At 36.7% G+C, this 12,787-nt stretch overlaps 1 protein-coding gene across 1 annotated transcript; it reads right to left on the bottom strand.

The window, feature by feature from the left end:
- Positions 1-3,094: 3,094 nt before the first annotated feature.
- LOC138315739 (uncharacterized) lies at positions 3,095-10,731 on the bottom strand. The gene is made up of 5 exons (XM_069256982.1): positions 10,373-10,731; positions 9,571-9,774; positions 5,997-6,170; positions 5,461-5,630; positions 3,095-5,353 (listed from the first exon to the last, which is right to left on the bottom strand). Exons 1-5 carry the CDS (start codon positions 10,578-10,580, stop codon positions 4,955-4,957), a joined length of 1,155 nt encoding a protein of 384 aa, XP_069113083.1. The 5' UTR covers positions 10,581-10,731; the 3' UTR covers positions 3,095-4,954.
- Positions 10,732-12,787: the final 2,056 nt, after the last annotated feature.

Here is a 12,787-nt window from a genome sequence, read left to right as displayed (position 1 = left end):
TGGCTCGCTGAAGGCCATTTTAGAATAACTATATATACGATGCACATGATTCCAACAAGTACATTAACGTTTATATGTCAGTACAATATATCAGCTGAAATTCTGCTGATTTTTCCGTTTTGAATGCGATAATTCCCTGATTTATGTCAAGTCAACAAGTGTTTATGGACTTGACGTGAAAACTACCAGGCCCTTTCGCGGAATTAATTACTGGAAAATGCTCATGGATAAGTCATATGTTCCGTGGCGCATATGTTTTTATAACAAGTTATCTGAAATTAAGGAAAAATCCCAAAACAAAACCGAACATTCCTAAAATTTTGTAAAATAGCGGCCCCCCTTATTAAAAGCGGTACCGCGTACACCAAGTGAGGTATTGGAATCTGGCGTAACACCATCGGAAACCACAGCGTCTACTCTTGCACTACGGCCAACCGTAACCTAGTGTAACAGTCAATCTGCCCTAATCTTAATGTCAATATATACCATCGACAAGATAACAAAAAACTCAACAAAATTCTCTTATTCAGAAACTATTTTATTATTGTAAGTTAAAGAAAAGCAATAATACAAAATGTATTCCATTCACTTACATTAAATGGTTTATGACAACCGAACGTTTTGGTTTCCTTTTTAGAAAATTAACATGGGTTGCTTTGACGACTTTTGACTAATAAATCATGGTCAAATACTTTTGTCAAATAAAAGGTACATTATTTCATTACGTATATCACTCGGATTTATTTTAAATTCACAAGAACGCTAGCCGTTAACATCAAGAAAACTTCATGTGATGTATCGGACTTTAGCAAGTCTTCGTAAGCCTAACAGTAACTGGCGCTCTTTATCGTGCAGAACATTTATCGTGAGTTTTGCTTTGCCGACAGTTGACTTGTAATAAAACATGGCCATATACGTTTGTCAAGTAAAGGGTACATTATTTGGTTACTTATAACAGTCAAATTTCTTTTGAATTCATAAGAACGCTATCATCAAGAAAACTTCCTGCAATACATCGGACTTTAGCAAGTCTTCATAAGGCTACCGTACATTACACGGCAATATAAGTTCATTTGTCACTTTAAGTTGCTCGTACATAAATAGATCTATATTATCATTATATTTTGTAAGTTTATGTTGATAGATTTGGTACTTTTTCCCTTTCAATATACCGCAGTTGTCGATAAACAAAAGACAGATCAAGGGAGGAGGCACGTACGCAAAACTATTAACTTTTACTGCGCAATAATATCTCAGATATAGTTCGTCAATACAACCAACACAAAAAAACTTTATAAGCGTTATAAGAACTTTCTTTTGCAGTTACCTCCTAACATTTGATTACAATAATCAATCATTAGCATGAATTACGTAAAATTTAAATAAACATACACAATCCAAAATCCACTGAAAGTCTGTCGCGGAGGAAGACAGTGAAGAAGGGGTTGTTCGTGATTTTCGGGAGACCAGTGTTCTCGGAGTAATACAAATATCATAGAGTCCCAACTGAACACTTAAAACACTCCATCCATGGTGTATACGTATGTACAAATTCTATGTCTGTGGTTTTGAATATTGGGGTTTTATTTTTTCATTCCATCAAGTATTACGTAAAATGAACAAAACAACTTTTAATTTTCATCGCGGAGTGGTTTCATCGTTTTGATGTGCACACGCTCTCCGAGCGTACCTAAGAATGCTGTTTCACAGCATCAAAAATACAAGTCTAATAATTAGATTGGTTTTATTCACCCCTGGAAAATGACATAGAAATCTTATCATATATCTTGGCGCCAAAAATTGATTTATGTCTGACAAATGAAAGAGGGATCTTTTCTCTGCTTTTCAAACTTAAACCTCTTTTCTCTGCTATTCAATCTTTAAACTATCAAAATCCAAGATAGTGGTCGGCCATCTTGTTGACTGATCGGTCTCAAAATAGGCAGAACTAGGGCCATAGAAGAACCTACATGGAAATTTGAGAACGATTCCTTCAGTTCTTTCTGAGAAATAGCGGTAACAAACTTTAACTTTCAAAACCCAAGATGGTTGCTTGGCGGCCATCTTGTTTACCGATCGGTCCCAAAATATATATATGAAATTTGAGAATGATCCCAAGAGTACTTTCTGAGAAATAGCGGTAACAAACCTCAACTATCAAAATCCAAGATGGCTGCCTACCCATCTGTCCCAAAATCAACATGACACCCCTTGAGCCCTAGGAAAACCAACATTTGAAATTTGAGACAGATCCCTTCAGTACTTTCTGAGAAATAGCGGTAACAAACATCAACTGCCAAAATCCAAGATGGCTGCCTGGTGGCCATCTTGTTTTCTCGTTCAGTCTGAAAATCAGCATGATACAATCTTAGGGCCCAAGGGAACCTACAGATGAAATTTGAGACAGATCCCTTCAGTACTTTCTGAAAAATAGCGATAACAAGCATTGTTTACGGACGGACGGCGGACCACAGACGAAAAGCGATTTGAATAGCCCACCATCTGATGACGTTGGGGTAAAAAACTGACCAATGACAATCCAATCTGATTAAAATACAGATCCCCATTATCACTACGTTTGGTAAGAGGATCTGAGGAAATCCCATTAGGAGTCATGTCCAGGTGACCTTTGGAAATGGCCAATCAAATTGCTACTTGCAAAATTTTGACAGTGAATTTCAGGGGACGAAATAGTTTTAAAAAAAAAACTGTCATAATCGTTTTGATTTACGTAGTCATCTCGCCCAAAGAGTACAACAAAGCTAATTGTATATGTATACTGGGACAAAATATCGTTTCCAATCGATGTATCAAGGAGTAGAAAATATAAAGGTCATCCGAACATGAACCCTTATGGGATATTGTCAGATCCTCTATTTAACGGAGTGGTTATTAGGATCTGTATTTTAATCAGATTGATTGCAATCAGGCCTTCTACAGACTTGCTTTCGGAAGATTAACAGAGAGCAACGTTAACACGGAACTTTAAAGAGACAATTCACTCAGGGTGATTCTTTTACATAGTCAAGTAGCAAAATATAGCATAGATGTATTGTTCTAAATTTCTTATGAAACATATAACGTAAAACATTGACAAATTCCACAACATTGTAAGTATTTTAATTAATATCGTTGAAATATCAAATCGTTTATCAATACGATTAAGTAGGTACAATATGGACGTTGTAGTCATACCCGACTAGCTAAAGTGCAAGCATGCACGCGTACGGGCGCTACGCCACTGTCGAGCTAAAGTGCAAGCATGCACGGGCGCTACGCCACTGCCGAGCTAAAGTCACGCACGTTAAACAAATGAACTACATAACCACTGAGAAGGTGATGAAATGATTTTAGGCAAGACGATTCACCAAATAAGGTAAACACACTACTGTCAGAGCGATTTGAGCAGTTCTAGGCAAAAGTTGCATTACTCTACGAGCAAGGGACAAGGTTCGGCATACAAGAAGTTCGACCACAGTTTGTAATGGCGGAAGCGAGCGAGTCTGAACATTTCACACGCATGTCACCACCATGGGCTTTTCAGGCATATCACAGTAAAACCGACTGATCTAATTTCCATTAGAACTGGTTTTTCCCGATATATGTACAAGTTTTAATGTTCTCTTAGACTGAAGTGTCCCTTTAAAGCCATGCATACAAATTACCTTTATTCAATTCCTTTGTACATCAAAGGGCCAAACCACTTGTTGCATCATCTGTTGTAGCACACAATGCCTTTGGTTTTGCTATAACATATCACAGGAAAGGATATAATGAGAGTGAACCTCTGGAATATCCAGGATGAGTTTTGGAATATTTGGATAATACCAAGTCTATATATCTGAGTTTGCCTTTGTTTTATGGGAAGTACAAAAAAACCTATAATAATTTAAACCTGTTGGAATAGAAGTTTATTCATTCAAACTCTCTCTGATGTCAGTTTATAGTATGTCCAAATAGACATAGACTTTGCATTGAACCACCTTACTACCACTTACTCTGACTCTAAATATACGTTCCACTGACAACATATATATACACACTTGCACTTCCATTCATATCATAAACATTCAATAAATATCTAAAATTGCTCACAACATATTATAAATATATATAGATATACACAACGTCTATATAATATACATAATAAAATGTTTTACATGTAATCGAAGAAAAGGCAAAACAACATCCTGATGCATCCAATGTGTCATTGGGACTTTGGTAAGTCTTGGCCACAGGGATCTGAGAATTAGTTACAGATTATATAATTATAGTACCAGGTAGAGTATAATTTTTATCGTTTTTTAATCTAGACCTCTTAAACGTCTAAAAATGGTCTTAGGGCACTCTTGTGGGTCCATGATTATATAATCTGTAACTAATTCTCAGTTACCTGTGGTCTTGGCCTTTCCTAACAATGGCTTCAGAAACATTGACAAAATATATCTTTTTATCAGAAAAAATACGTTATCTAATTCATTGAAAAACTGTAGTTATAATTATAACATTAGATTTTTGACGCGTATAAAACCCTTACAATAACAGGGACTTGTAAACATGCATAGAAAAATAAGCTGGAATTGTTAAAAGTTCATTATAACAGAAACGTATATACCGACCCCCCCTTGATAAATCATGATCAAGTACTGACGGTGTGACACGAAGGGGACTACCTCTTAAAATTCAGAATGATCGATCCATGGTAGGTAACGCCACCAAACATTGCGTCAGGGGGGTGTTTTTTTTTATTAATTTGCTACTAACAAGCAATAGGGCGACATTATCAAGTAATCACAGTCAATCTGGCCAGTTTGCCTTGTAATGGACGGATTTCAATACACTGGCTCGATATTTGGAATGATACATTGTAAAACGTTGTTCGATTACGGCTCAGTAAAATGGATACGATATATAAAATAACCTTTCATACATCGCTAACTATATAATACATAAACTAATCACAATCGGTGTCTTGGGATAATTCTAGCTCTTCTGCCAATTGCGAATGTGCATATTCTTCCGTTTCCGGTTGAATTGTAACGTTAATGTCCTGCGAACCGTTGAGACTTTGACTTTGAGACAGATTTTGTGAGGATGAAGAGAGAGAATCTGATGTACTTCTGTACGATGGCGAGGTAGATTGTAAGTATGATGAAGAGGAGGAGGAGGATCGGGTCTGAAGTCTTTGAGACGTAATTGATGATTCTGATGGTGTGGGCGTGATGGTCCTAGGTGGCGCCATATCCGGATCACAGTAATCTCCCTTTAGCCAAAGATGACGACTACCGTCAATAAAGTGTCTGAAGTGACGAACAACTCGACTTCCTAAAGAGTCATACGATTCTCCCATCACCTGTGAAGATAAGTAATTACAATAGTGATTATATCAATCAAGACTTTAGGCTGAAGTTTGGTAAGGAGACAAAAACAAATTAAGAAAACCATACAAAACTAACGTACCTCTATCTGCAGTTCCTGGTTGCCTATTCTGAGGCAAGCTTTGTATAGATTTGTATTTTTAGATCCGTGAACCCCTTTACTGTGAATTCGGCCCAACAACTCCAGATCAAGTTGCTCAAGGATTTCTTCTCGTATAGTCGTGACGTCACTTCCGGAATCAATCATAAACTCTGTGAAAGGAACAATGATTTCTATACAAGCATTTTTGCACTGTTTCAAAACCAATGTTGGTATATATGGACAAACAAACATCAAAGAAAGTTGATCAAACAGGACAGAGGTAAAGGACATAAAGCACAAGCTAATCGACAGGTTTGTGGAAAGACACAATTTTTTGTGGAAAGACACAATTTCATGCTAAGTGGGTTTTTTTTCAATAGAATCTTTCTGGTTGCCGTTCAAACCCACAATATGTCTAATATACCATTTTACGGGCAAACTAGAACTCTTAGCAACACTTTATATACAATGCATTTGAATTTATAGTTGACGTTTTACAAAAGTTCTCAGAAGTCCACTTAAATGCATCGCCTTACCAAGCGTGAAAGACTTTTTACGATCCTTTGTAGAATAGACAGCAGCGTCCAATACCAGAAAATCAAACTTTCCGTCTTGCAGTGCCGCAGGTTTGGCCCATCGTCCATGTGCAAGGGGCTCTTCCGGTGACGGGTCTGTTAACGTTGTTTTGATTCGTTTCCGCAACCGGTTTACTGTAGTAGACAAAAACACAAATCTGAGCATGTTTAAACCAAAGTTACCACCAAAAGAATAAAAGATATTTGCTAAATAACAACATGACAAACAATCGTAGACGAAATCGACAAAACATGTCAACGTAGAATCTCCTTTCAAGATTTCAAAACTTCTTCTCAAATGCGGTGATAACGATATTGACAAAAAATGTTAAACGTCATGTCTTGTTGCCCCGTTCACGAGGTTTTCGAAATATCGATGACCTTTGGTCTCGTGCACCGCACGTGTAGATCGACTCAGGCCGGTATATAAAAAGACAATACAACGGCAAAATAATTCAGACTAGTGTAGATTATAGTCTAAAAACTCTCAAGAAATTAGAAAAGTCTTTTCCACTTTAATAAACTGAAACATATCAATGAAAATCAATTTTATCCCATTCAAGTTTTCTTATGATAAATCGATGGCTGTAACTCTTACTCCTGTGCCATGCCGTTACGCTGGGGGGAGTATATAAATCGATTGGCAGGCTCCTGATAGTAGTATCAGCACCAATGTCGTCTGGCTTTTATCGAAACAGACTTCCATACCAAAGAACATCACCAATTTCTTGCTTCTTTAACGACAATTTGACATGAAAAATCTGAAGAACTTATTCGCGTCTTCGATTCCCACTTTCACCAAGCGGCAAGACCAATGCGGTCACTCATAAACCGACTGAGTATCACCAATGAATATACGTATAAGATTGTTTTTATGCGTTATCTAATCAATGCAGAGTGCATTGTGACCCAAAAACATCCATGCAGTATCAGAAATGCACGATGTACCGACCCTTGGTCTAAATCAAAACGTTTCCAGGAGTTACAGTATACGACAGCAATAGTAACCCATGGGATATCGAAGATATATGTTGCTATAGAGTACAATTTAGATTAGAATGAGGTTTACCTCGAAAATCAATCAAGTCTTCCAGCTTCTTGACAGGAGGGCAGTTCTAGTCTAGAACCCTTTTCCGACTATGCATATTACAGAGTAAGCTCCCTTGTGGGTAGGTATCCATTGTGACGTCATTTTTTGTGGGCGCTATTCACGTCGTTTTCTCCAAAAAATATGACGTTACGCTCGCAAACACATGACGTCACAAGGATAGATATTGAGATAAATCTGCAATAATATAGAATAAGTCAGTGCAAGCGGCCTTCCTTGTGGACAGAGGCTCAAATATTAGGTAAAGCCATGGAAGCCATTTCCTTCGCTATCAATGTCGGTCTTTTATCGATAGAATTATATTGTCCGAATTTTCGCGACCCCCCCCCCCCTAAAAAAATCTGTTTTCCTCAAATCTTGATGGGTACGTTGTTACGTTGGGACAGTACATGATATACGGCATGATATACATATTGTATCATATACCAAATTAAAAGTAAATTATCATGCATTTGTTAAAAGAGCATGACTTTGGCTCGGGTATGGGTACAGCGTGCATGATGTACTTGCTTAATCGTATTGAACTTCAACAGTATCAATCAAAACACTTTTAAACAATGCCATGCAATTTGTCAATATTTCTTGTTATCTTTTCATAAGGAATGTAGAACAATACATTTATGTCGTATTTTGCTTCATGGTTATTTAACAGAATTAGCCTCACTGAATTGTCCCTTTAACCGGTTTTTCTTCAATCAGACGGTGATACACATGCCTCTAGATGGGGGTCCCTAAAATCAATTATGCATGTGAACGTGTATTTGACCGTGAATAATACAATAAGAAAACCACTGAAGCGTATTCTTGTGGCATATTGAAATATGAGTAATTACGGTTCACGTGCTGAACACCTGTCGGTGCCGTATCGATAATTATGTACTGGATACCGTTATAGGTACGGAGGCTGATTCCAGGTTAGTGATCTAACGAAATCTACCTGCATAATGCATGGGGACTAACGATTGATCCGATAGCGTTCGGCGGATACGGGAGGGGGAGTTTCGCCATAGCAACATCAATTATCCATCATGATCACCTGAGTAACGGTGTAACGGTTTCGATATCGGTGATGCCGAGCTGGTAGTTAGCAGGTGTAAATCGATTGAGCGCACGAGCGACGTGTGTTCATGATGTAGGGATTGTCTCCTCCGGGGGATCCGTTTTATAGCAAATAAATGGAGCAACAACCTGACATAGAGTTGGGACGAAATAGCAGGCTACTGAGGATGGCTGTTCATTAGAATACAAAGTATAATCATTAAAACAGTTTAATTTGATGCAATAAAGATAAAATTAGTATTTTGATAAAATGCTTGAAATTCTAAAGATAGTCAAATTCATGGGTTGATTTCGTCTACAGTCAGCCTGTAAAGAATTTGGTCGATCTCTAATTTCGATAAAATATTACTTTGAATTATAAAAAAGAAGTTCGTCAATTCTTTGCCATCTCCGGTCCACTAGCATTGTGAAATCTGTTTAAATACCCTTAAGAAGTAGATCGATACTGTAATTTAGTCATACAAGTAAAAACACGTATTTAATACTGTTTTCAGACCTTTGTGTTCGCTACATGTAGTGATCACTGAATAAAAAAATCACCAAGTCCTTTTTGAATGTGTACAATAGACTGGGGAATGCATGTCTCAACTTAGCCATTCGCCTGTCCCACGAGATATACACATTAAGTCGTGCGATATTTCCGGAGATCATTTCCTTACATTTAAATTATACATACTTGTACGGAGCATATTGTGTGAGTCTGTTGTATCGCTACCGTTAAAGTCCCGAGAGAGAACTGACGACAATGTCTTTAACAGAAACAAGATCCGCCAAAAAACGACGGTAATCTTTTTTTATATATATTTTTACACGTTTTTCTGTAAAGCTTATGTACATGGTTGAATTAGTTTATATTCGTTTTCGACCTACGTTAGGGAAGATAACTGATAACATGTCTTACTCGGAGAGAATGAGAATATAATGATATAAATCGTGTACTCAAGGCCTACTTGTATGCGGTGCTGGTATAAAGTAGTGATTTACATGATAGATATTATACATATGTAGTTTTATTATTTTGTAGGGTGGAGGAAAATGAAGAGACGTAAGTTCATTAATTTTAAGTATCACGATATATATTCCTATACTTAATTCCTTCTTTGTTTCACTGTGGTTATCACCAACAGAGTTCTGCCGCACTTCCGTTTATAGATAATTTAATTAAACATGAGTTTTGTCTTTACATCACAATGTGTCCTATGTATATTTTCAAATTTTATGTAAACCATAGAGGAGTGAGTAAGAAGTTGTTTCACATAAATGTACAATATGTTTTGCCTTCAAATTTCAATGTCATGTATCTGCTGGTAATAAAACAGCACATCCTTTTAAAAACATTTTAAATAATCTTAAACGTTTGATACATACCTGCTCGTTCGAATCGCCGTTTGTGTCCGGGGAGCGTTATTTCTAACTCGTCGAAAATGTCAGGGTCCGGTAAATTCAACATTTTTATCTGGTCCAGATCGTTTGCAGATTCGCTGTTGACAAAGTTCGGGTAATAATAATCGAGACCATTGATTCTCAACCATTCTAACAGCCTGTATTCTGGACTGGGTTTGAATCGTCGAGCTATAAATTGAGATAAAAAATGGTCAATATTGTGTGGAATTAATTATTGTGTGTGTGTGTGTTGTTTTTTTTTGTTTTTTTTTTTTTGTTTATCAAGAAGAAAAGAGATATGTTAATATATAAATATCTTGACTGTAACCAAATTAGCAAAATATGAACATATTTGAAGATATAATTATGTCAAATTTTATTACTTACAAAAAGCCTTTGTGTAACTAATGAGATATAGATTGTCTAATCGCATGAAATACGACACGCGTCATATATTACCATAGAGACAATATTTTTAAAATTAGTTACGTGAATTTAGGATTTTTTTTGGAAACTATATAGTGCATAAATATAATAATACGGTTTGGTCCTTTCTGTATAAATTATTGGTATTCGATGCAGTTATGTTGAAAGGTTATTATTAAACCAATTGTCGCCGATGGGTGAATACACGCGACATTTGCTTATTGATTTCGAAACGAGATTTTAATCAATAACTTTTGGCAGTATTGCACCTCGGGTTATCTCCCCTCGAAGCACGTGGCTACTTGTTTACACTCGTTTGTGGGCGTGTAGGGGGGCACCTGTCAAAGATTCAGACACTCACCAGAATGTAGGATCTGTCGACGATGATCAGGATCTGCTATCATCATTGAATCTAGGTCGGCACTGTCAATATGACATATATCTTCCTCACAGTCGAAGCCTTTGATGACAAACATATCAAAATATTGCAACAACCCCAAATCCTCTAGAAACGTTTGCACGCCTTCCGTCATCGTAACATAGTTCTCGTTCTTACTCCCATTATACATATCTACGCCATTTTGTGTACTTATTTACAATCGACGAGCTAGTCCACCGACATATCAGCTGTTATGATCCAGGTATCTCAATATTATCCCTGTGTGAAAGGTATACGTACATTCCGTCAGTTGTGTATGTGTAAATTTGGAGGAATCTGATTGGCTTACACGCTAACGGGACGCTTCACGGTATCCAATGATTACTGAGCTTTATGTGCTTGTTATAGCCCGACTCAAGTGTTTTCCCTGTCTATAAATAGGTGAGTCGTACTAAAAACCTGCTAGACAAGGATAATACAAAGAAAGAACGGCCGGTGTATGATGTAAACATGAAATTCTAATTATAAATGATACGTTTTAAAGCTTTATAGATTACATGATCCTGGCTACTTTATCATTCTTATATCTGTAGATAAAAACTGAAGAATCAAGAAAACATTAACTGTATAAACTATTGTCCTTTACCGGGATTTAGATAGTGTTATACTATCTGTGTCTCTGGATTTAGATAATCATTGGTGTAAAATTCTCACAAAGAATAATTTATTACTTTGTTTTTGCGATGTTAGATTTATGCCTCAAAGGGCTCGATTGTGAAACAAAATGACGGAATAACAATGCTTATATGTAGACAGGGATTTATACGTCATCTACGTCTTTATACCGGTAACCAGGTAGCCACTGTTGTAGCGGAAAAGATATTGTTCATTTGAAAAGTTAGTCAGAAGCTGGGTGATGTATTTTCCGCTACTACAATTCTACTGTACATGCACGTACATTGTATAGTCCGCTTAACCTGTCTTTATCATTATAGGCTTATTTGTTTATTTATTTTCTTGCCTAACATCAGAAACATATATAGGCTTTATGTTTCTGCTAATATATAGACTACTGTATATAGGCAAAAAAACCAGGTTTTGCGGATCACAGGTAGATACACATAGGATATAACCTAACGTTAGTGTTCGAAAGCCCGAAATAAATTTCTTTTATATTACTCATCTTCAAACAAACTTTTGTGTTGAAATAGTGTTAAACATGAAATATCTTGTTTGTAACTCTGCTCAACTCTGCTCTGCAAAGGAGAGACGCAACACGTGTGGGCCATCCAACGTGGTTTCCCTTCTGTCGTTTAGTTCTACCCAATAAATGGACCAATCAAATCCCTCCTTTTCCATATCCGGTTTCTTCTTGACGTTGACAGGAATTCCTCATCCACGTTTACAGTCTTCAGCATGGCGACAGGAGGGTCTTCGAAGAAAATTGCCTTAATTACCGGTATTACTGGACAGGTAAAGTAAAGATTGACAAAGAATCTTTTCTAACATTAATTTCAGAATAAAATACTTTTAAGTGCTGTATTTGCTCTCTTAGCATTAAAGAATTCGGGTGTCGGGGCAGATCACCCGGTTGAGCACCCACCATCTACTGCGCTACCCGTAATGCTTTATTGATGCAAAGATTCTACTGTCTTGGCATAGAGAGAGATGCTTACTGACAGTACATACACTGGACATTTTGTTATTTACTCCGCTCCATTTCATTGTTGATGCATTTTATATTCAATGTTTATCAACTATTTTGTTTACTGGCCTAGGAGAAGGGTTAACATGATTATAACTACAGTACAGTACAGATATATTATCTGATGTTGTTGTTGTCGTCAGTGACCGTGGCGATTGTCAAACAATTAAAAAAAAGAGTATCACTGAATATTTTTTGGGGTTAATTCATTATTTATGCTGACGTAAACCATCTGTATATGATTGAAGGGAGATAACTCATTGAAAAAAGAAGATAGCAAGTCATAACACATTGCGGTAACCAAGTTGTGACAAATTAAATCTCCGTTAGGCCTGGTATTCACTTGAATGTCCTTGAATAGATAAGGATTTTTTCGTGTTATTTTTTAAAATTCTATTTGAGATAGGTATACTTTTATTGCCTTTGTGGACAACTCCATTTGTATACTGGGACCATACCAGTACCTAGTTGTGAAGGAACAGTAGTCATGTTTTGGGAAAAATTAATTGTTCGCGTCTCATGAAACACATTATTTCTACAAAAACAAAACCACACCATCCTGAAAAATTCATCAGCAGCTCCAGGCATTTGAAAATATGGACACGCTGTAGAATATGCTCACAATCATGACTACATTTCAATTGTGTTATGTATGTAAATTGATGTAACCTACCTTATACTTACGTATCTCA

Source organism: Argopecten irradians, chromosome 2 (genome assembly GCF_041381155.1).
Source record: "Argopecten irradians isolate NY chromosome 2, Ai_NY, whole genome shotgun sequence".
NCBI classification, from domain to species: Eukaryota; Metazoa; Mollusca; class Bivalvia; order Pectinida; family Pectinidae; genus Argopecten; species Argopecten irradians.
Note: the sequence above shows the minus strand (reverse complement) of the source record. Positions and strands in the feature narration are given on the sequence as shown.